This window comes from Haliaeetus albicilla, chromosome 8 (assembly GCF_947461875.1).
Source record: "Haliaeetus albicilla chromosome 8, bHalAlb1.1, whole genome shotgun sequence".
Taxonomy (NCBI): Eukaryota; Metazoa; Chordata; class Aves; order Accipitriformes; family Accipitridae; genus Haliaeetus; species Haliaeetus albicilla.
In genome coordinates this window covers 23,045,207-23,069,217 of record NC_091490.1, presented here as the reverse complement: position 1 = coordinate 23,069,217, position 24,011 = coordinate 23,045,207, and the positions used below count along the sequence as shown (strand labels likewise).

At 40.8% G+C, this 24,011-nt stretch overlaps 1 protein-coding gene across 1 annotated transcript; it reads right to left on the bottom strand.

Moving 5' to 3' along the window:
* Positions 1 to 230: 230 nt before the first annotated feature.
* On the bottom strand, positions 231 to 3,535 carry RGS2 (regulator of G protein signaling 2). Its single transcript, XM_069789341.1, has 5 exons — positions 3,371 to 3,535; positions 2,891 to 2,992; positions 2,729 to 2,790; positions 1,691 to 1,857; positions 231 to 1,225 (listed from the first exon to the last, which is right to left on the bottom strand). The coding sequence occupies exons 1-5, from the start codon at positions 3,484 to 3,486 to the stop codon at positions 1,031 to 1,033; spliced, it is 642 nt and encodes a 213-aa protein (XP_069645442.1). The 5' UTR covers positions 3,487 to 3,535; the 3' UTR covers positions 231 to 1,030.
* Positions 3,536 to 24,011: the final 20,476 nt, after the last annotated feature.

Here is a 24,011-nt window from a genome sequence, read left to right as displayed (position 1 = left end):
TTCATAGGGAGGTGGTTAAGACAGAGGATGCAATGGAATAGGTCTCCCCTGTTAAGCTTTTTATTTTTATTCTGTTAAAAAAAAACCCAAACAAAACACTTGCCTTAACTGCTTTAAAAGTTACCCCTCTTAAGATCACACCCAGGACATGCAGTCCCAATACCCTGGAGTTTAGTGCCAGATAGTATATCTCTGGGCATGTGCAAAATAAGTTAAGCAACAAAAGAAGCTTTGTATCAAAATAGTTTATTAAAAACAGTAGGAGACTTCATTGAAGCTTGCTGTCCTCAAGACAGAATTATGACATTATTGCAGCTTTCAACACAATCATAATGCACATGTAAATATAATACTATACAGCTCCTGTTCACCTTCGAGTTTTGCCCTCAGTCTGGCTTCACGCGGCCCCACGAACACAACCCAGCCCTGCATGCTTTAGTTGCAGAACCTGTTCCTCTGGGAACAGAGTTATATCCCATCCCCACTTCATGCTGCACAGTGCTGTTACTGTCTGGAAGTCACACAGAAACCAAACACATCTCTTTGCAGCTAGAGGCAGTTTACAGAACCAGTGCAAATACACTGAGTGACTGATGACAGCAACACTGGTTGATGTTTAGGAAAACTAAATAGGCAACCAATTACTCAAGTTCCCAGCACTGTGCAACTGTACAGAGCAGCTTCTGTTTACAAGAAGGAAGCTCTGTTCTGACCTGCTGCATCACCGCCTCAGCTGTGACAGGACTCTTACATTCATGGTTTGGTCTAATGCATGGAGTCACCATTTGCTGCAGCACTCAGAGAAGCACAGCACCAGCATCTGGCTGGCACACTTCTGCCATCACCTCTGAATGCCCTCCAACACCACCACTCTTTGCCATCGGCTTTGCACCAAAGTCAGTATTTGTCCTTGCACCACGGCAAACAGACTGAGCACTCAGTATCTCAGTCTTTCAGGTCAGGATACTGCCATGAGCAGTGGCTTGCTCCCTCACTAGCCGAGAGGCTTCTTCTCGCTCTTCTCTATTGCTCATGTTCCCTGGGCTGCTCTGGCGATGGGTGTCTTCTTGCACAGCTCCTGATAGAATTCAGATTCCAAAAACCGTGGGTATGAGTTATTCTCCATTAAGCTGTAAACTCTCTTTTGTGCTGCACTGAAGCAGGTACGTGTGACTTCTTGAATATTCTGTGCAATCATGTTCTTGGTTTGGAAGTCTATGTTTATCTGAAATACACACACACACAAAAAAAAGAGACATTTACTTCTAAGAACTGAATTCAAGTACATGTAATACACCATAAAATTTCTGAAGAGGTGAAAAAGGCAAGACCCCATTACTACAGGGTCAAATTAATTAAGTTTCCTTTAAGAAACTTCTTCATTTATACAAAACCTAAAGTAATTCAGCTATACTATCTTTCAGTGCTGAATTCAAATATGTTACAGGTGTTAAATGCAGCTGTTGACTTTTCCCAGTTAAGGTGGAAACTCTCTGAAATACTGCTTATGCCATTTTCCAGCTTGGTGAAAAGGCAGCTAAGGAAAGAGTTACATTCAGATGCAGATATTAACAGTGAGGCATGTTCAATGCAGTTTGGCATTTGTACCTTAAAGTGAGCTCAGAGAAATAAAGAAAGGCCGTAAGAACTCATAGAGCAGGTCACTTATGTTTAAATAGGTTTTCTTTACCTCTTTAGGAGCTTCCTTTTCAATGAAGTCATTGTAGATTTTTTTTGCTTTTGATGTCAGCTTCTGCGGTGACTTGGTTTTCTTGAAGTCCTCACAGGCCAACCAGAACTCGATGTTCTCTTCACAGAACTCAGACTTCAGAAAAGCTCGGAAAGCAGCAAGACCATCTAGGGAAAGAAAAAAAAAACCAACATGAATTAACTATTTCAGGAATCTTGAATTTACCCACTGGTCGCATCTTTCTAGCAAAGCATTTTGCTGTAGTTCTGGTCTGGTTCTTTCAGGGATATCATAGCAATAAAAAAAATTTTCCACATTTATGTATGCAAACAAATCAATGCTCTAACAGCTTGGCAGGCTTCACTTTGAGTTAGTGATTTTTTTTAGGTAAACAAAAAATGAATGGCATTTCTAGTCCATGTGTTCCCTTTTGTGATGCCTGCATATATGTTAAAAAAAAAACCCTCCCTAGATGGGATCTGCTGTGTTAACCTTTACACTGGAGCAAATATTTATGCTGGTACTACAAACCTCTGGAATGTTTTTTGCAATGGAAAGGATGACTCAAGTTCAAAGAGCAAGTAGTAATATTATTTCTTAGTCTTTTTGCTCTGCTATAGAGTACTTTTCCTTGTAGAGCTACAGTAAAATCCCAAGATCATTGAACTTCTGCATTGCAGAATCCTTCCCAAGTTAGTTATCTGAATGCATTTGTCCTGGCTAAGCCGTGAGCTCAGTGAACAAGTGCTCTCTTCACATTTGGCAAAGCCAAGCTGATAGGTACAATTTTAACTACAAGGGTTACAGAAAAAAAACCTCCACTACAGTGAAGCATTCTTGATGTTTTAATGATGGTTTACAATTTTTTAAAGAACACTTCTATGAATTTTGGCTTCAAACAGTTTAAAGCATTTATCTTTCAGGACCAGAATCCAAGCTAGAAAGGTACAATGCTAACATGCAAGGAAGCAATCTCTTACAGACATATAAACTTCACCATCCCTTTGCTCTTGAATGTTACTTCTTGAAGACACTTACATTTATTAGCCAGAAGCTCATCAAAGGCTTCTGACCACAGCTGGGCTTCTTCAGGGGAAGGTCTGCATGAAGAGATGGAGAACATTAGACTCTATTGCTCAAGTTTATTTTTTTTGTGGAACACTTGAGTTAGTTAAACAAAGTCTCTTTCCCATAACTTACCTGAAGTAGGTGCGGTGTTTCCCCACTTTCTTAGACTTCATCTTAGTAGAACTGGAAGAGTTCTGCAGGAAGTAGCTCAGTCTTGTTTTCCAATCTTTAATGCTGGAAGACCGAAGAGGAAGATGCACGTTAAAAACAACAACTCAAAAAAGCTCTAGACACCAGCTCCTTAAAAGTTTTCCCGACGTTGCTTTGCCAGTTCCGTACCTAGAGAGTCACCCAGAGCACCCGTCTGAGGGCAAGAACACTATTTTCCTCTCGCTGAAATCAACAGACTCGCCCGCTAGCCAATGACTAATGTTAGCCCCGGTGCGGCTCCGGGTGGCAGCGGTGGGCAAGCTGCTCCGCTCCCGCCTCCCCCCACCTTCGCTCCCGGCTCCGCGGCTGGGAGCCTCTCCCGGCAGGAACCCGCTCCGCCCGTGGTCCCCCCGGGTCTGCCCCGGGCGCGTGCGTGCGGGGGATGACGACGACGGGACTCACATCGTCCTCTTCATCCTGCCCTTCTCCGCCTCCTGCCCCTCGCTGCCGCGGCGGCGGCCGCCCCGCTCCATCCGCCCACCGTCGTGCTGCAGCGCCAGGAACACGGCGCTCTGCATGGCTCTCCTCTCGCCCGCCACACTGCCCCCTCGCGCCTGCAGCCGCCCGCACTTATAGCCCGGCGAGTGGGCGGGGCCGCCCCACCTCCCCGGGCTCCAGCCCTCCCCGGCGGGCGGGAGGGCGGCAGCGTGGGGCCGGGCGTGGGGTCCGTGCTGCCAACGGGGGCGGTTCTGGCCCTCGGGGTGAGCCAGTGTGATGAAGTCCTGCCTTCCCCCAGGATTACGTCTCTGCTTTCCTTTGTTTTGTTCCCCCCCCCCCTTCTTTATTTTTTCCTTTTTTCTTCTTTTCTTTTTCCCTTGCTAGTGCCTTCTTGGAAAGCTTTTAGCCAGTCACACTGACATGCCTCAGGAAGGGTGCCCATCCCTGCTGTGCTGGCAGAGGTGTGGCTGTCCTTTCTGTTCTGTCAATCAGAAATGTACCCTGCATCTCTGCAGTTTTTTTTTTTTAAAGGAAATAGAGACTTTTGAGTGTGGCCAGTACACGAAAAAGAATAAGGAAGGACTTGGCCACATTTCTTCAAAAATGAAGTAACCATAAATTTGCATATATGGTATTTTTGGTGTCCACCTCTCTGCTAACACAGGCTATTTATCACTTTAATAAGCCATCTGCACATGTGTTTTATCTCTGTATAGTGTTGCCACCTACCAGTGAATTGTGCAAATTACTCCCAGTATACGAAGCTGAAATGGCATTGACTTACATGCCAGCCTTTGGCTTGTTGAAAAGGCCATGTAGTCCTTCTCAGGAGTGTCCAGCTGAAGGGTATTATGTCCAAAGAACTTGGATGTAGGAATCATGAGTTTCTCTTTAACCTACCCTGCTTTTCTGCGCTTTTCTGCTCTTTTCTGTGCATGCGTCTTCCTTTCCACAGTACCCTACGGCATGTATTTTTCTGCCATAAAAAGCAGCGTTCAGAGAGACTGTTTGATTCCCAAAACACTGGCTGACTTCAACACAATTGCATAGCATTAAATGTCTGATCCTTTTAGGTAATCTCTGAAGTCTTACAACCTCTCTGCTTGCCAAACACGCACAAAGCTGTGCAAAGGCATTTTGATTTAAATGAGATGTATTGAGAAAATGAGTGCCACTTAATATGTGAAAGCATTTAAACAAGGATGCTTTTCAGTGCTGCCTGTTGCAAGTCCTTTGCAGTATATACGGATGATCTGAGAGGAAAATAAAGTTCCATACTCTAAATTTTACCAAATCGCTTTCAATGATTTTTGCAACAGGTAGCTCTTAGTCTTGTGTATAGTACATACATTTTTTTAATGGGAAATTATTACAAGGATGTTACCATGAGAGGGAGGAAATGTGGAAACACTAACAGAGGTAAGGCTCTAAGTGCTGTAAAAGCATCAATTCCAGAAATTTATAGGGGGGAACCTGCCAAAGAAAAGACCAGGGCAGGCAGTGCCTGTGTGGTGGATGGAGCTGTGCTGACTCACTTCCAGGAGCTTCCATCATGACTCACTCTGAGTGCCAGGGTCAGCCGAACTGTGCAGCTGCAAATGATTTGGGCAGGAGTTGCTGAACAGCCTGTAACACGCGCGAGGATGGGAACACTCCCTGCACATGTGAAACTTGCAGCATGCAGCCTCCTGGTTGGGGGGGCAGGCTGCCTTGCCTTAGATCAAAACTCAGCCCTGAGCCTTACCCAAAGGAGAGCCTCTGTGAAGGATCGAATGCTCTGCATGGAGAATGGTACATCCTCACCTTCCACCTGACTTGCAGATTTCCCCATTTTTGATACTGGTTTCAAGTTTCTTTCACCTGATTCTCAAAGTTGACTGGGGGGGGGGAGATGTGCCCAAGAATACTGGGAACTGGAAAACTTCGAAGTCTAGTAAGCTACAGTAAGGTTTGTTTAAGCATTTATATTTTGGGGCCTTACCCATAGCACACCAGAGATCCTGCTGATGTTTGAAGCCTGGCAAAATGTTTTCTTGATGGTCCTGGAGGAGACTTGCAAGGGTAGTGCTGGGATATTCCCAGCATCTGCCAAGTTGTAAAGTTGGCAGTAATCAGCATATGGAAAATCGCAGCATGAATCATGTATTTGCCTGATACTTTTTATTTTAAACTTTTTAATTGCTTCTTTCAGATACCCATAAAAATGGAAGTGCCAGTTAAGAAAGGTAGTTGCAACATCTGTAATATCTTTCAACAGTGGAAAAAATAGCATTCCAGGTAAAAAAATAAGCTGAATATGGAATTGCGACGTTAGATGGCCTTATAAAGCATACTTACTGTAACATTTGGCTTAAAAACGATTTAGATTAAAATTGAATTTTATTGGCTGCATTAAGGTCTATTTTTAGTTTACATTTTGTCGTGTTTTAACTCCAGCCAGCAACTAAGCACCACGCAGCCGCTCACTCTCTCCTTCCCCACCCAGTGGGATGGGGGAGAAAATCGGGAAAAGAAGTAAAACTCGTGGGTTGAGATAAGAATGGTTTAATAGAAGAGAAAAGAAGGAACTAATAATGATAATGATAACACTAATAAAATCACAACAACAATAATGAAAGGATTGGAATGTACAAATTATGCGCAGTGCAATTGCTCACCACCCGCCAACCGACACCCAGCTAGTCCCTGAGCGGTGATTCCCCGCACCCACTTCCCAGTTGTTAGGGGGATGGGACGTCACATGCTATGGAATACCCCGTTGTCCAGTTTGGGTCAGGTGCCCTGGCTGTGTCCTGTGCCAACTTCTTGTGCCCCTCCAGCTTTCTCACTGGCTGGGCATGAGAAGCTGAAAAATCCTTGACTTTAGTCTAAACACTACTTGGCAACAACTGAAAACATCAGTGTGTTATCAACATTCTTCGCATATTGAACTTAAAACATAGCACTGTACCAGCTACTAGGAAGACAGTTAACTCTATCCCAGCTGAAACTTGGACACATTTTTATTATACTTTTAAAGCATGGATATCACTGTTTTTTCAGTAAAAGAGAAACTTTACAAAATACTTTCTTGCTTCACCATGCTGTGCTGTGTGTTTTCTGGCTACAATGGTAACCTTTGCCAGGAGGTCAATTACACACCTGCACGATAAAATATATTTTCCATTTACGTTTAAAAAACAAAAAAAAGCATCTGACCTCAATCAGTATTGTCAGTGTACAGTGTACAATGACCCCATCAGGCCCAGGATGGCAGGGGGGATGCTTCGGAGAGGGGGCTGCTGGCTCCCCTTGAGCTACCTGCCCCTGGAGCTGGAGGTGTGCAACCGCAGCTGGCCGGCCACACCGCCGGGCACTGTCTGCAAGAGCATTTGGGCTTGCTGAGCAGTTTTAGAAACAGCAAACTAAATATTACTTTGTTTTACAATTTCTACTTTTTCAAAGAAGGTTGGCAAAACGGCCAGGTGGGTCTGGTTTCACACAAATGGTGCCATACACTGACTTGGCAAGGTGAGATTTGGCATCTTAACTGTGTCCTACACTGTGTCTTGCAACAGTATTTTGAAAATTTCAGGAAAATTAGGTATTACCGCTTTCCGGAAAAGCCCTGGCGTCCAATTGCAGCACAGGCTTAGGTGTGTTAGAGTAGCACAGTGCAATATGCTGCTGAAAAATAAGTGCCTCCATCTTGTGATGCCTCTTGTCGGGAACAGGGCTGTGGGGTTTGCGACCCTGCCTGTGTGACTCAGACCAGCATCCAGACCAGCACTCCAGACTTGTCTGTGTGTACGCTGACCTCCGCTCTTTCAAAACAGTGAAGCTTTTGGTAGTTGAGGACAAATATAAACATAGCACTAAATCTGTTCCTTTATGTGCTTCTTAAAGCTTCAGTCTATTTCTGTAGCACTAATCTCATTGTCAAGGAGCAAGGCCAATGAAAAGTGATGGTGTGTGTGTGTGGAGACTATAGCCAAACTTTGCTATTGAAGTCAGTGAGAATTTCACTATTTCCTGCAATGAAACCTGATGTCACACATTTAATGACACAAGCTCTCACCCTTGAGATCACAATTCTCTTTGCAGAGGCTTTCTTTAGAATGTCCTATTCTTTTTCTGCTTGCACGATTCCTACGAGCATCAGTGATGGCTGGATGTACAGAGGACTGTAACATATGCAATAAACATCCAGGATGGAAGATGAGGGGTTTTTTCCACCTCGGTTACATTGTATGGTGCAATAGCTATGCTGATCTTTTCCAAGTCCCCAGTGAGTAGTTTTTCTCACTGCGTAATACTTAAATCTGTGTCTGCATTTCCTGAAATGCCAGTCCTTGTTTCTTCTTTTTATAGAGAAGACTTGGATGATAGGAAAGAACATAAGAAAAATGGTCCAGAGATTTTATAGCTGAGTTTCATAAAGCCAAGAGGGGAGAATATGCTTTTGCATGGTAGTGCAAGCCATGTATTAGAGTTATTTGAGGGATGCCTCATTGAAACCTTTGTGTCTTTGACTAGCTGAAAAATCATATTCAAAAGAAGGAATAAGATGTTGAGCTATGTCTTTTTGTTTTGTAATACAAATTCCAAATTGCACAGGTGCACTTTCTAGTAGCGTTATTGTTCTTTTTTAATTTATGGCTGTACAATCCTGGTGCTGTGTCTGTGAGACGGTTCAGAACAGGAGATCAGCGAAGAATGCCACCGTGCTGTTTATAATAGCATCAACTGAGCTTCTGTTCTTACCTCTCTTTTAGGCTGTGTCTTCTCTGAGGCACAGGGGACTGATATTTGTACAAAAGAGCACAAAGGTGCCCAGCTATGAGTGGAAGCAATATGCTTCTGTGCTGTGCATTGTTAAATAATAGCAGTCATGCACGGTATGTATGGTAGGGTGCTATTTTCTAGATGAATATTGTAATGGTCATTCTTTCGGATATTTTTGTATAAATGAAGATGTTTACTCAAAGCCTTAGTCTTATTCTAAATCTGTTCATTGCATTCTGACTTTGTAGTCCCTTTTACAGTTTCAATGGCAGGTAGTGCATGTGGGTGTTGGTTTTTTGGGTTTTGGGTTGGTTTTTTTTCTAATTGCTTGAAACTTGCTGAGGTTAGGTTGTTGCATTCTCTGACTTTGGCCCTGCAGGCTGTGCCTGACTGGCTGTTGTGCTTCCCCAGTACTATTTTCCAGTCATAAAGTTGAAAACATGCAAATTATAAGAAGCCATTTCTGGATCTAAATTTAGCACTACTGTGGATTAACACTAAGACTGGACCAATGAAATGTTCATTCTTTCCTAAGTAGAAAATAAAATATATCGCATTACAAATGGATCTCATTTCACTTAACAGCAAAATCCTCCATCTGAGTAATGTATAAACTAGATGGAGCTCTCAGAGAACTCAACATTCCCAGCCCTCGGCCGTCTTGTTTTACATAAACACCCTCATTAGTTTATAAAAGTTCTAAAAATAGAGCTGGAATTTATCAAAAAGTAGATAAACTGGGACTATATGTCTACTTGCAGTGTTGCTGTTATGTGGATACATATGTATCTGTTACAGTGATACTGTAAAAAGAATATGAATAGGTGTTGAGCAGTTGACTGTGATTCCACCTCTACCTATAGAAATGTTAGTTCTTAAAGGGGAGATACTCAATAAAGGCACGTGGGAGTCAGAACAGCGGGTTCCCTGAGGACCCTGGCATGGCTGTCCTGCTCATGTAAGATCTGCTTTATCCCTTCTGCAAAGACAAATTGAAAGAAGACCTGTTAATAAAGTCTGCATTTTAAAGCAAAGGACATTCTCATATTCCTTACGTCTTTTGTCAATACAGAAAACAAACAGCTTAGCAAGAAGCAGTGTATTTTGAACAATGAAATTTTCTTAGCAGATACTAGCTGGGTTACACCATCTCGGGTAAAGAGATCTGATTAATCTTGTTTGAGGTTAATTAGGTGATACAGAACACTGGCTCCCTGTTCTGCTCAAATTGCAGTCTCTTTTATTTGCCCCTGCAAAGGTCATATTTGTTAAACCAGGTGTGCAGAGGGACATTAAACAATCAAATATATTTGTTAAATCTGGATGTGGGCACCATCTTTATCATATTATTTGCATGTAACACAGTCAACACACAGTCCTTTTGATGACTATTTAATCCACGTTAACAAACCTCTTTGTAAATGGTATTAGTCAGATATTGCTCTAGAAAGTCTCCATGGCTTACAACATCAATCCCTTTTACAACTCCTGCAGGTTAATACTCTCAGGACCACAGCAGTGAGAAAGCTGAAGATTGGAGAGGAGTACAAAAACTTTTACACCACCTAAAAAGTTCAAATTTTTTAAAATAAGCCTTTCCTTTGAAATGGAAATAAAATGTCAGTCTTTCCTATTTCATGATGGGCAGAAAATTTTAAACAAAACCTTTTCTTGGAACAATCTGATCTCCATGCTGGGTGGAACTAGCAGAGGTTTAATTAGACTATCTTAGTGGAAAATAAAACCACTAGCAAAATATCAAATTTGTGAGTGGAAAATTTTTCATTTTCTTAAAACTATTTTAGAGTGGTATTTTCTTTTTATCACCTTCAGTGTTGTAGTATAGGCTTTTCTGTGGAAAGTAGGAAGGTAATGAATGTCAGATGTGGTAAAGGACGTATGGTAATGGAGAGGAGAGAAAACATTGTCTGAGCAAACCCACTTATTAAAGTCAGAGGACATTTCAGCTGAGTAAGGACAGCCTTATACCCTTTCTACTTATCATATTGACAAAAACTATTCCAAAATTTGTAAATTTAAGCTCTCTGGAGTTAGAAAAGGCCAGAATGAAGGTTTCCTGTGCAATATTAGTAAACCCACATTTATCCAGTGGCACCCTGTTCTACTCCCAAAGTGAAAGCTGTGAGATAAATGAAGGATAGTGTGATATTTGTCTGGCTTCATCGAACTGTGGAAATTCCCTCCTGGCTGGTTAAAGAGTATACTGAAGCAGTCAGACCATAGCCAGGATTGCACTGAGGGTGCAGACCGTCTTGTAAGTAGCCTTGGAGAGAGACATAGCTGGGTAGCTTGACAGATTAGTCATTCTTGTATTTGAATGTGTGTTAAACAGGTAAAACTCCACAGAAATTAGTAGAAATATGCTCTGCTGTTATTCCAGCATTAGACTTACTCAGAGCAATTACTGTCATGGCAGACAACAGTGACAGGTAATTTTGCATTACAGAAACACTTTCTGGGATGTTTACAGTGCTAGGAAATGGCAGTGCAGGACCATACATTACCATAGATTGTACTTAGAAGTCTAAGAGGCTGTATATAATTTCCTGATTATGTTTTGGCAAGCTCTATTTTAAATAGATGGTAGTTGGTTCCACACTGTGTCACAGCCTTCAGTTAGGAGCTGTGATGACACCTCTACATTAATGTACTCAGTATTTTTCTGATTGCAAAAAGATGCTTCTCAAGGATTGCTTGAAGCATCATTGAGAAATGAGAGCAAGAAACTTTAATTAATGAAAGAACCAAGAAATAATTTAAAATTTCTTCACCAACCATGAATACTGAAATGTACCAAATAGATAATTTAAAAGGGTAAAAGGAAGTCTTGCAAGTTCTTTTAAAGGATGGCACAGGTTAATCAAAGAGGCATAAAGAGGAGAGTCGAATATGCCTGTGGACAGACCTGTATCTGTAAGTTTGGTAAAGATGTAGAAAGGCTGGCAAGCTGCAGAGCCATCCAAGGATGTTGGTCAGCTCATTTGGAACCTCAAAAGGCACCATAAATCATGACCTTTATTATCCCCAAGCTAGTATGAAAGTCAGTAATAAAGTTCGGGGGAAAGGGTGATCTACCAGCATGCATCTAGAGGAAAAGGGAGGCAGAACCAGAACATGTCCCCAGTTGCACACCAGTGGTCAAATGTTGCCCAAGTCCAGCTGTGGATGCTTTCTTCGCCTTCCTCAGGTGCGACCTTGCAGATCAGCATTTCTATCCTGGCTGGTAGCTTCTTTTCAGAGATGAACAGCTACTGCAGCTGAGGTGCATGCTCTGTGATGTTAGCTGTGATTTTACCTGATCCTTCCAGTAAGCTTTTCTTAACACCAAACTCTTTTAAAAGTGAAACCGACTGTGTGGCAGTTTCTAAACATACACTTCGAAATAGGATCCTTCAGGACTTTTTCTGATACGTATTGCTCTGAGGTGTGACACGTGAGCTGCAGTTCAAGTTCTGGAATGGTGAACTTATTTTACAGCTAATGTAAAACTAGTATTTTGTTGCTGTGGATTTTTTTTTTTAAATCAAGTTGTTTACTTAATCTCTTTGTTTTAAATAAGTTTGTTTTTCTGGTAGCTTTCCAACAAAAACTGTTATTTGAAGACTGAGACAACATTCCTGGCAAGTCTGGAACTTAGAAAGAAATCAGGGGACAACTTGGCTTAGATCAACTCTCTGGATATACTTGAACATATTAGGAATCATAGGAGGCATAGGTAAACTACAAGGAGGAATGGAGAGAAGAACAAAAATTATCCTGAGGAAATTATGCTGTATTCTATACCAATAGCCACTGAATAACTAATGCCCACTACATTGATTATCTTCGGCTTGCTTTGGCTACAGGAGAAGTGAGGACAATTTATTCCATGTATTATAGAATTACTCCTCCTTTGCATAGTGTATTTTCTTTATTTCAGACAAATACTCTAATCCGTATACAGTAAGCAGTTAAGAGAGATTAATTTCACATCTGTGGACAAGCCTCTGAGAAATACAGTGCACCATAGCAGTAACAGGAGCTGTTAGTTCTAGCAAAAGATTTCATTTTAAAATATCATATATGCCTAAAAGCCAGATTAGAACACTTGTACAAGCACATTAACTTATGAAAGAAAGAACAGCCACTAAAAACTTCCAGGACTTCAGCGTTTAAATCAGACTGAGGTGGACACTCAGATCAAATGACCATTATCTTCTCATTCTTTCCATAAGTCATTCAGAAGTAGCCCCAAGTTTATTCAAGGCACTGTTTACTCTGATGGGGAAGAAGATTAGGCAACAAAAGAAATCACAAGAGATGCTTGAGCGTGAAATGCCAAAACTTATGTAACTACTCCAAGACTGGAGAAATGATGGGACTCAACAGCAGAGAGGACCTTCAGCGCTGCTGGCGACTGCTTGTTCCCTGGTTTTGCAGAAGCTGCTCTGATAGTGGAGAGCTCCTGTCAATGATAAAATGTGCGTGTTGTAATGCACAAAGGAATTTCTTTCTGAACAATTGTCTGATCCTCTTCTGCTGGACATCAGCAAACTAGTGATATGGTTATGGGATTTGTGCACCTTACTATTAACTTCAGATGAAGGGCTAACATGCGCAGTGAATATGAGGGTGATGTCTTGATACGCATAGGGAAAATGACATATATTTACTGAGAAATTCAGAGATTGCTTGTATGGGGAAAATAGAAAGTGGAACAAAGATGAACATGCTTAATCTCCCTGGTTCGTAACATGCTGCATGTTTAAGTGCCAGCTCTTGGGGGTGAATTAAGATATATTTTTAATCAGAGCTGTAACCTCTCAACTATTTTTAAATGTGTTTTTAAAAATATTGGAAAAAATGAGTGTAGATGTGCAGAAAATACTGTGTAAATTGAATATTAACTTTGTTGTCATTGTGTTTAATAAATAACTGCTTTTTTATGTTACTGTCATTAGTGACTGATGTTGACATAGTGTTTGGCATAAATTTCTTAGTACCATACTTCTGTTGTTGCTGGTAAGTGGTAAGAATACAGCTTCAGTCACTGCTACGACTTTGCCTAGCTGACTTTATTAATGGCCTGTAACATAAAGGCTTGACATTTAAAAAAAAAAAAGTTCATTATATCTGGTTTTCCTGACTTCCGTTTATATATGGAATGCATCTTAACTGTATTTTCCTTACATATTTAATAGAGAAAGGATGGACATTTGGAACTGGGCACAGAATCAACACATGAAAAGCCTCTTGAGACAAGAGGATATTTTTGCATTGACAGTTTCTATATATAGTTTGCAAGTAAATGGAGAGTAAAGAAGGATTTGGTGGTTTCCTCTGCTGTAGTTCCTGTTTTTTTTGGGGGGTATTACACAACTACTCTGTATGCACAATACAGGCCTACTACTTTGAATATTTGTTACTAAATCTTCTGTCTGCCCTATATTATTTAATTTGCATTTATTAAAACTAGCAAGTGTGGAATTGAAACAAAAGGTTATTTTGTTACAACCCAAAACAACTGACCTACTTTTGTTTTCTTTGCCAGTTTGCATTTACATTTACAATGGCATTACTAGCCAGCTCATTTTCTCTTCTGATGGACTTTATTTTCAGTTTTAATTACAGCTGAGAAATCAGCAGCTTTTTATTAAACTACATCCCCACTTTTTTTTCACTCATGGAGGGAAATCTAGCAAGATTTGGTTTTGCTTGACTATCTGCTTGAAGTTTCTGGCTGAAGAATCGACATATGTATGACATTACTGCAGTGAGTCCTTTCTGAACTGGAGAAACTAGTCAGGGAAAGTCTTCTTGAATAGGTGCAGTCAGATCTACAGCACGTCTGCTTGTACTTTGGGCTGGTTGTCTTGGCAATGGAGCTGTGTTACCATGATGGTTGTAGTGCTGAAAAGCAGCATTTCTCAGCTGGAACGCAGCCTCATGCTAACATGGCAGTGTGGCTTTCCTGCTAGATCTGGCTGACAGCCACCCAGCTGACAGCACAGAGAAAGCCACTGTAACTCTGGCTGGACCCCCTCTGAGTAAAGCAGCCTTCAGAAGTGGACATGTTGTTCCTTGTTCTCTATAAGCCCCCATTTTCCCTGGCATGATTGAATACCTATGTATTCACTTACTGCAAATGCGTATTCAAATGCATTTATGCCTGGAAAGGGAAGAGATTTTATCAAGGGGTGAGAAACTAGCATTTGCCATTCTGCGTCTGTGCTGATCACTATTTATCTGCTCCTGAAACAACATTCAACACGAGATCACATTTTGTGTGAAACAGCACTCTGCCAATCTCCCATGTAGCTATGATGAGTTACACCAGCCGCTGACTTGACCTGAAAGTGCATTCACCCCAGTTCTCTCTCTGGTTGCAGCTGGCTTTCGCCCCTGCACAGGCTGAGCCATCCTGAAGCCGACCAGAGGGGAGAGCTGGGCAGCCCCAGTCCTACAAGGCTGGGAGCTCACTCTGGGCCCCATCTCACTTCCAGACAGGTGTGTGCTGGGGCCGTGAACTTACGGCTGTTGTTCTATACAAAAATCTGTCTGTGGCTTCCTTCTTCCTGTACGTGAAAACCTCATGCTTAGCAAGCCCTTTAAAGTGATGCTGGCAGTTGGAAAGTAACCCTATGAATGATGAGGCTTAAGGTTTCCCTTTCTGTATATTCTTATTTTTATTATTTTACTTTTAATGTTTTATTTCTACTCTGAGAACTGTGTATTCAGTGCTGCTGTGATTGTAATTATTTTTTCTTTTTTTCAAATCCTCAGGGAAACAGCAATTCTGGTCCAATGTTTTAAGCTTTTAAAAGCAGCAGGTCATTACCATTTACAGTTGCTCAAGTTTAAGAGCATTTTTATTTATAAATATTTACCCAAAGGATAAAGAAACAAGAAACTGGGGATGTTTTCCCCAATATCCTATACTGACCTGATCAGGTAGTACCATGTAGTGAATTTATAGCAATTTTCCAGCTCTGTGAGTTCTCCTAGGTAAGGAAGCTGCCAATGAGCAGCTCCTAGTTTGCCCTTGTGCCAGCAAAGACATGGGGGAAATGGGAAAGTATGAAGCATCCTGAAAATTTGTGAGTGTCTATATTGGTTGCTCTACCCTGCACCAGAGCTGACATTTATCCTCATCTACTTTGCTCTGCATAAGCTGTGTGTAGCTGAAAGCCTGGTCCAAGGACCGGATCAGTATGATCAAATAGTAATTGAGTTTTAATTACATTAACAAATTATATACTATTTAGCAACAGTATGAAAAGTAGATAACGTCAGTGCCAGCAGACATTCTTTTTTGTAACAAAATTAACTATAAAAATGTTCTGCTTTGCAGACTCTGAGCTAAAATAACTCTGTCTGGAACCTAGCCTCTCCTGGAGGATATAGAGGAGGGTTTGGTCAGATTTCTACTTACTTGTTTGCAGAAATCTAGAAGAAATTGTTACTTGGAAAGCATCCTGTTATTTTTACGGTAACAGAGGATTTTTAGATTTTGGAATCTCAAAAGTTCCTATATTAGCCTTTATTTTGCCCCGCTGTTAGTCACTATCTTCATAGAGGGTAGTGATTAACTTTGACTTAAAATCAAGAATCATTATTCTGGGTTGCATCGGAGAAACATGATGAAGTTTTAAAACCAGTCAGAACAGTGCAGAAGATGTATGGAAGACTACACTTGCTGTGAAGAGGATGTGACAAGATTTTTAGATCACTTTGACTTAAAATCAAGAATCATTATTCTGGGTTGCATTTGAGAAACATGATGAAGTTTTAAAACCAGTCAGAACAGTGCAGAAGATGTATGGAAGACTACACTTGCTGTGAAGAGGATGTGACAAGATTTTTAGATCAGTTTAGTTGGTACCAGAAGATTTTTAAATCACAGGCATCTGGGTACTAAATCATGCAGCTGCATTGTCTTTTGCATGAATAGGCTATCATCTTTTAGAGGAGTAGTGGTTACTCTCTCTGTTTTCTCATGTCTTTGTGATTGATTAGCAAGAGTTTACATGCTCAGGGACTTCATTTCCTTAAGATACATGTAACCTTTGAATATTTTCAACCATCGATGTAATATGCAGAGCTTCCTGATTAATCAAGTTGCTGGTTTTAAAAATACACATTTTCTAAACAAACCTTTGTGAAGCAGACTCAAATGCACGTGAAATTATCCTCATCTACAGCCAAACTCAATTTGGACTGGAATGCTCTCAGAGTGTGATAACAGCATTTTGTGCTCTTTGGAATTTAGGATCATTTTAGAGAGACAGATTGAGAGCTCCAACAATTCTTTTTCTGAAACCATTTTGAGGTGAGATCCTCTCTAGATAGAGACTTCCATTTGGGCTGTTTACTTTGCCACAGTGACCCTTTGCTCAGTCATTATGAGGTTGGTTTTTCATCAGCTCCTGGATAAATTGAACTTCTTCTCTGCTAGTTCATTAGTTACTACAATACCATTTTCAGGCCGCAAAAGACATCCTCCATTTCCTAGGCACACATTTTGTGAAATACTGAGACAGAACTTTTGCTCCTGTTTTCTTTATCCATTTTTCCTAACCAGATTTTAGGCAGTAGTTAAATGCTGATGCTCTCAAGAAATGTTGCAAGTACTCAAGAGGTAAGACAAAAACATTACTAAGCAATTACTGTTTGATGCTTAATTGTTGCCCTTTTTGCAATACCATGTTGAGAACCACTTGAAAAAATGTAGTGATGGTAAGCCTTCCATGTTATTTTTTTCTTGATGCATGAGGCGTTATGGCACACAATGTTAGGTCTTGTTGGGAGCAGGCTGGGATGTTCATGGGCAATAGGTCTGTAAATGGATACTAAAGGACAGTTGTTTTGGGCTTATCTAGCAGGAGCAAGGAGATATAGTGGAAAGAAGGGAACAGACAATGATCAAAGGGATGAAAGTAGAACTAGGGGGTCGCTTGATAAAAGCAGTAGGAGACCAGTTAAAACAGAATAGAAGCAAGCAGGTGGTGAATATCTGGAACTTGCTTCCAGAGAAGGCTATGGAGATGGGGCAGTCACTGGGTGCAAAAAGATGTTAAACAAGTTCATGGACAACAGATCTGCAAATAGATGCTGAAAAGGATGAAGATCCTCTAACATCCCTAATGTAGCAGTTGTGAATGCTGAGTAACCGTGAGGGGAATGGAGCAAGAAAGCTGTTGGTTTCTTGTGCTTTCCCTACTTAGCTATTTCTGCCACCATTGGAGACAGACTACCGGGCTAGATGAGGCATTGCTCGGACCCACTGTGGCATTTTGTATGTCCTTATAAGTTTTATTTATTGCTCAGACCACTGCACAATTGGGATTTAAAGCATTTACCCCTGAAAAGCCTACAAGTAAGGACCTTGTATGTGCAGAAGATTTTGCTAGACTTAGACCCTATACTTTATTTGGTTAAATAGTACCATGAACATTTACACAGCTATATAAATAATTACATCCAGTTAGTGCTGTCAGCTGAGCCAAAGTAGAGATTTTAAGTGCCAAGGACTTAGAACATCTCTTTCTAATTTTACCCTGGCTCAAAGTATGTTTAGAAGATGAGGTATAGATAAAATCAGATAAGCAAAATTATTTGGTATTCTGTCACTTGTAAAATGTTTATCAGTTAAAAGAAGTGAGAAAAATAAGTTAATCTTTTACAAGACACAAAACCATATCTAATGGCTGGATTAGGAGCCTGTGTTTAATAAGTGACAAGAAATGATTACAAATGGTCCACACTGGCTGTTGACAGACATCCTGGTTTTGGCGGTTTGTGCATACTTCATGAAGAGATGCTACCTGCAGAGGCGGCAAATCTCCATGTGTTGTCTTAGCTGTAGCTAATTAGCTGGAAGATAGGTAGAAAAACATGAATGACTAAACTGAGTACTGGAGCTGTTTGGACATGTTCCAGCTGACTGGTTTTCTGGTAGAAAATGCTGATTCTTCTGAAAGAAAACATTTTGCTAGAATATGTAGTCTCAATGAGACTGTAATTTGTGCTCCATCCAGACTGTTCTCACTTTTCCAGGCTTTTTGGCATTTGGCTGGGCAGATGGTATAGAGGTCAGCTCTTTGCCTCTTCCTCTGCTGGATTTGCAGTGTCTCCTGGCTAGTCTTGGCACCTGGCTCATTGAGGTCTCCCACCCTGGGGGCATGCAGGCAGTGACCACATCTGTTCTTACAGCCTCGTCAGCTGTCCATGTTGGCTGTCCAAGTCTACCATTCCAGATTATATTTTTTCATATGTTTGAAATATTTTACAGGTTGGATAGAAAGTCTTCCAGGCAGCTCCATTAATACACAAAGACACTGGAGGCAAGAGGATCCCTTAGAGAAAATACCACAGATGCATTTTTTCTTCTGCAAGAAAAACTTCAATAGGTTCCTGATTATTGATTTTTAAATCAGGAAGGATCTTCAGTATTTTTCTAAATTCTTTCCAGCTGACACTGGGCTATTCCTCTCCTTAGCAATGAAATAAAATCTAATGGCACATGCCAAGCTTCACCTTTGATTTGTTTATGAAATGGCACTTGTTGCACAAAGGATGCTGAGACAGGTTCATACACATGAAAATTTATAGTAGGTTTCATAGCTTATGGCATACCTAAAATCTAATGATGCATGTTACTTTTGGAGAGACAGAGGCAGAAAAGGGAAAGGGAGAAGTCTCAGTAGCCATCTGAGAAGAGGAAAAAGCACTGCCACAGCACCTCAGGTTAGAGGTCTTAAGAGCTGCAAGTGCGATGTAGGCTACAGCATTGCAAATGGAGGTCCTTAGCCTTACAAGCAGTAAGGCACCTTGCAACAGACTGCTTGCTACATTTTCTTTTTGCCAAGTAGTTGGAGGTCTGTTCATCTCTTTCAGTATCTCATTTGTTATCAAGCACTCCCTTTAAAATTCACAAGATTGTGCCTGCCTAAAGACATGTCATAAGTTTGGATGATTTTGTTTGGTAGTTCCTCAATCAAAAATATCACTTTAGCTATTTTCGCAGTTTTGCAGCTGTGAGTATAGCTGGAGTGACAGAGCAGGAACAAAAACTGTTGTGTTCCTCTTAATCAGAAAACACTTCTTTATTTCAGTTATAATATTTGTATCTTTTCTTGGCTCTGAGGTGTACAGGTTCTCCATCAGAGAGATTTATTCTGTGCTTGGCAATTTATATCTTTGTGTCATGGATGTTGACAAGGCAATAAAAATGTTGAGCTCAGCAAGTCATATTCCAGGAAGAAATGTCAGCCATGGACTTGTCCTTCCTGGCAGTCAAGACAAGATATTACCTCAAGGAGAAACAGAGAAGTCACTTATGTTTGTTTATCACAGTGCAAGGACTAACCTACCCTGATGGTGAGAAGTTTGTATTCATCTTTGTCTTTTCTGTATGAAAACTACTGTACTAATAAGGAAGGAATAAGAAAAATGAGGCAATTGCTAGACAATTAATTCTTGCAAAAGAGAAAAAATATGTTTACAGAACAATGTTTATGTTGTGGGACAGAACAACCATTAGTGACTTTAAACATGAGCCATCTCAGTCTCTGTTAACTCCCAGATGTTCCTGCTGGCAGATGCCGGCTGTCCCTCAGCCCTACCACTTCTGCATCCTTAAAAGGGATATAGAGTGATGTGGTTTCACCTTACCCTTAAACAGATCAAATGGTGATTTGCTTCTGCAGGGAACGGTCTTGCTGTTTCCCCATGTTTTGTGTCTAGCCCTCGTATGACCTTTGGGTGCAATTCAGCTAGCTATTCTGGTGCAGAACTAGTGTTTTTTTCACTTGCCCTGTCACTATATCTGACATAAGAGAAATAACAGGAAGAAGGTGCAGGGTAAAGCTCCTGTCAGTGCTTCTTTGTGTGTTTGTTACACTGGTGAGGCTGCATGGCATTATACCCTAAGGAACATGTAGATTACTCCTTTGCAAATCCCATGCCTGGAGTTCAGGACACCTGCAAAAGGATTATCTGAGGGATAGAAGTTTAGGAGGAAAAATAGGTATTTCGTGGATGAAATGACTTCTCCTTTTTAGTGATAATTGACGAAATAAGAATGAAGCCAGTTTTTAGAAGTGTATGTTGTAACAATATAAAAAACAGGGTTGTGTTGAAAGATTGGAGATGGTCCCATGGCACAATGTTTAATCTGCATCTGGAATCATGCCTTTTCCCTTTTTTTCCCTTGGGACTCTAACTATTTAAAAAAAAAAAAAAAAGTCCAGCACAGCAGCTAGATGAAGCAAGACATTTAAAAAACCCTCTCCCCCCTACCCCATGAAACACTTCCTTTTAACCCTGAACTGATGGGCATTGGAGAAGCAAGTTATTATTCCTTTCCTTTACAAGGAGAACACACCAGTCTTTCCCTATTTCTGATCACCAGATTTCACCAAGGATATACATCACATAAAATACTCTTTTTGGTTTTTTTTTACATTATCTTCACTAGCAAAATATACTTGCACAGTTCAGAGTATTTGTAAGATGGCCAGGTTTTAATCTTCAAAAAAAATATGCCTGTGCTTTCCAATTTATTTGTCCTATTTATTGAGACTTTTTTTAAGATAACAAATTACTTCTTAAGAATAAAGCAACAAATGAGGAATACCATGGCAAGAATCCCAGTGCAGTGCAGCCTATACAGATGTTCAAAGAAAGGCTGTCAGCCTTAAGCTTGAGTTAAGGAGAAGGCTCAGCAAAGGAAGGCTGATAGTGCTTTTTAAATGGATCACTGCTGGCCAGCAAAGCTGCAATAGCGGCAGGTGTTGGTGATGACTTATGCTGCATTTTAGTTGACAGATAGAGTTGGGGATAGTGCTAGGGTCTGTAAATATTATTGCTGAACTTTGCATGGCCCAAAAGCTTGGATAACAGGGTCCAATAAGATATGAATGTTTTTGTATATATATTTTATGGGCTGTCTTGATGGGCTGAATACTACAGTCAAGATTGTGGAGATGTTTCAAAAAATAGGTGCTTTAACATTACATCTTGTCAATGGCACAGGGTTTGTGGTTGCAATGAGGCCTGCTGTGGTCAAGTTTCAGTGACAGCAGCTTAGTTTTAGTACTGGTATGTATTATTATACACAGGGCACAGCAAGTTTTTGTTTTGGGGTTGCTTGTTAAAAATATAAGCAATCCACTTCTGCAGTGACATTCCAGTTCTGAAGTTCTCATATTCCTTTAGTCCCTGGAAAGGGACAGGAGATGCACAAGCTCCAAGAGGCAAGCACATCTTTCTTACATTTTTAGAAGGTAGTTTGGAGAATGCATTAGCATTATTTTGGTTACATGCATTCCAAAATTAAAAGAGAGATAAGCAGTTTCACTACAGGAAGATGTTAAAATAATCCAATCTCATATTGCAAAAGTGGAAAACAAACTTCCCAGTATGATATTTAAAAGCTCTGAAGGCTGCTCGTATTAAATGATCCTATCTCTTGCAGTGCAATATCAAAAGAATCAACCTTCTCAGGACCAGAAGTAGATTTAAAAAAGCAGAGAAAGGATGGCTGCCAGAGCTCCTTTTCCAGCAAAGGTGCTTTTTGCAAGTTCACTGGGGAAGAAGCAAGGAATATTAACAGGAGTGTTGATCTACCTTCCTAATCTCCAAATAAATTCTAAGAATGACCTGAAAAATATTCCTTCTTTAACCTTGCAATGCATGTGCTCTTGCCTCTCCAGGCTCTCTCTGGCAATGAGAGAGTTGCTGGAACAGGAATAAGATCAACTCCTTATCTGGAATTTTTTTTACTAGAAATAGATTGTTAAAAGAACAACTCAAGTCCATATTTGCTGCCCAATATTTTGTAGAAATGCCAGCTTGGTGGGGTATGTGTGTGTGTGAAAGTTGTAAGAATATGCTCAATCCTCCAGAATTTTTGCTTACTAATTTTAAAAAGGAAAGACATACCTCAGAAGGTAAATAATCTCAACAACTATTTGCAGCCATTCCCACAAGGAAAGTTTTCAGTGCCTACAAGAATGTAAACAGTGCTATATAATTTGGTTTCTACTGATTATATATTTTGACTTGGCTTTGGTAGTATAAACATTGGAGTTTTGGTTGGTTTGCTGTAAATAGATGTCATGGGGATGCTGAGAATTCAAAGATGCTTTATTTCTGTCATGTGCTATTTTCTTCTCATTGTGTAAGATAGCTAACAACCAAACCTATTCTATTGTATAGCTTTGCTACTTAGAGTTATTATATATTAGTGCTGAAGTTGTTTAAGGAGCCTAGAAAGGACCTTCTAACAGGAGCCAGTTTCAAGAACCAGGCTTCCAGTTCTCAGAAAAGTATATGTGTTGTCTCATTTCCAAAACATTTGTCTTCCATTTCCCTCATAATTGCACAGTACTTTCAGAAGACATTCTGTGTCCTGAATCTCATCTCTTCTCATAACTAGACAGAAGAGTCTTTATAAAAGTCTCTTTCAGTGTGACATTGTTTGAATAACAGCTCTCTAATACTGGAACAATTTTGAAGACTAAATGCCTTGTTTAGCCTAGTTTATTTTTTGGATAGTTATTTAAGATGGTAAGTTAATACACTTTTGTGCAAAATCATCATGTTCACCAGAAGAATTAGATGATCCCACTTAATATATGTATAGTTTATCTGTAAACAGGGGAAGCAAATGAAGAATTATTAGGAGGCATTGGCTTGTTTTCTTCATGCAAATCTAGGCTCAGTGCCAGAGAGGTCTTCCTACCCAAAACCCAGTAAATTGTTCTTGGACATGAAGTGCATGATGGTGGCTGTTTTGAGAGAAAAAAAATTCTTTGCTTTTGGTGTGTGAGCTCAGAAATTCAGAAGCATCAGGTGGGCAAGAGAAGAAGGAGACATTTTTAGGCTGCATTAAAAAAAAATAGCAATAAGCCACATTCAAGGAACTGGCCACCAAGGAAATGGATTTTTAAAAAAGAAAAAACAAAAAAACCCAAGAAAAGGACACAATGCTTTCCAGGCAGGAGGTGCTCTTCTGTACAGGAGGAGGCTGGCAAGGGTCGATGTGGTGGAAATTCTTCTGTCTTAAAGAGAGTAAATACTTACAGTTCAGCATTGTCTAGGGTGAGAATCATTTGTACTCCTAATGACAAATAAAAGCATATTGAGGAACTAGGTGGGCTTTGCCATTTCTCGGAGAACAACCTCCCAGGCACGTCCCCACTGTGCTGGGCAGGGCTGGCTGGGGCTCTGCTCACCTGTGCGCGGGCACGGCTGCCTAACTTCCTCTCATGTCTGAGGCTGTGCAGGTAGGCCAACAGGCCTCGGAGGCCTGGCCCCTTGCTGCAGCTGACCCCCTGGCCATCCCAGCCCTCCCAGCTTGCTTCCCTCCTGGGACAGGGATGGCTGCAGAGGGTAGGGCCCTGCTGCTGCCCCGGCTTGTCCCCCTATGCAGGCTGTGGGGGAAGGCCTGCACCAGAGGGGGAAAAATTTGTAGCTGTAATAATATTCCAACTTTAGCCATTTAAAACTCCTACAGATGAACAACACGGGGAAGGATATGAATGTGCATTTCGGGCAGGAAGAAGTACAATTTATTCCTGCATGAGAAGTAAAAAACAGAGTGCATGGGGTACGGCACAGGTACAGGCTCCATTGCCAGGCCTCTACTGGAAGGGCTACTCTCCTGCTGAAATATCTTCAGGGAGGTTACTCTTATTTGCCAATATATATTAACGTTACCTTAATGCTTGTGGATTGAACATAGAGCCCTAACAAATGATCATTGCTGTAGAGGTATTGAGCTGCTGAATGCAAGTCATTCACAGATACTTTTGATGACTGCAATGAACTTATTCTG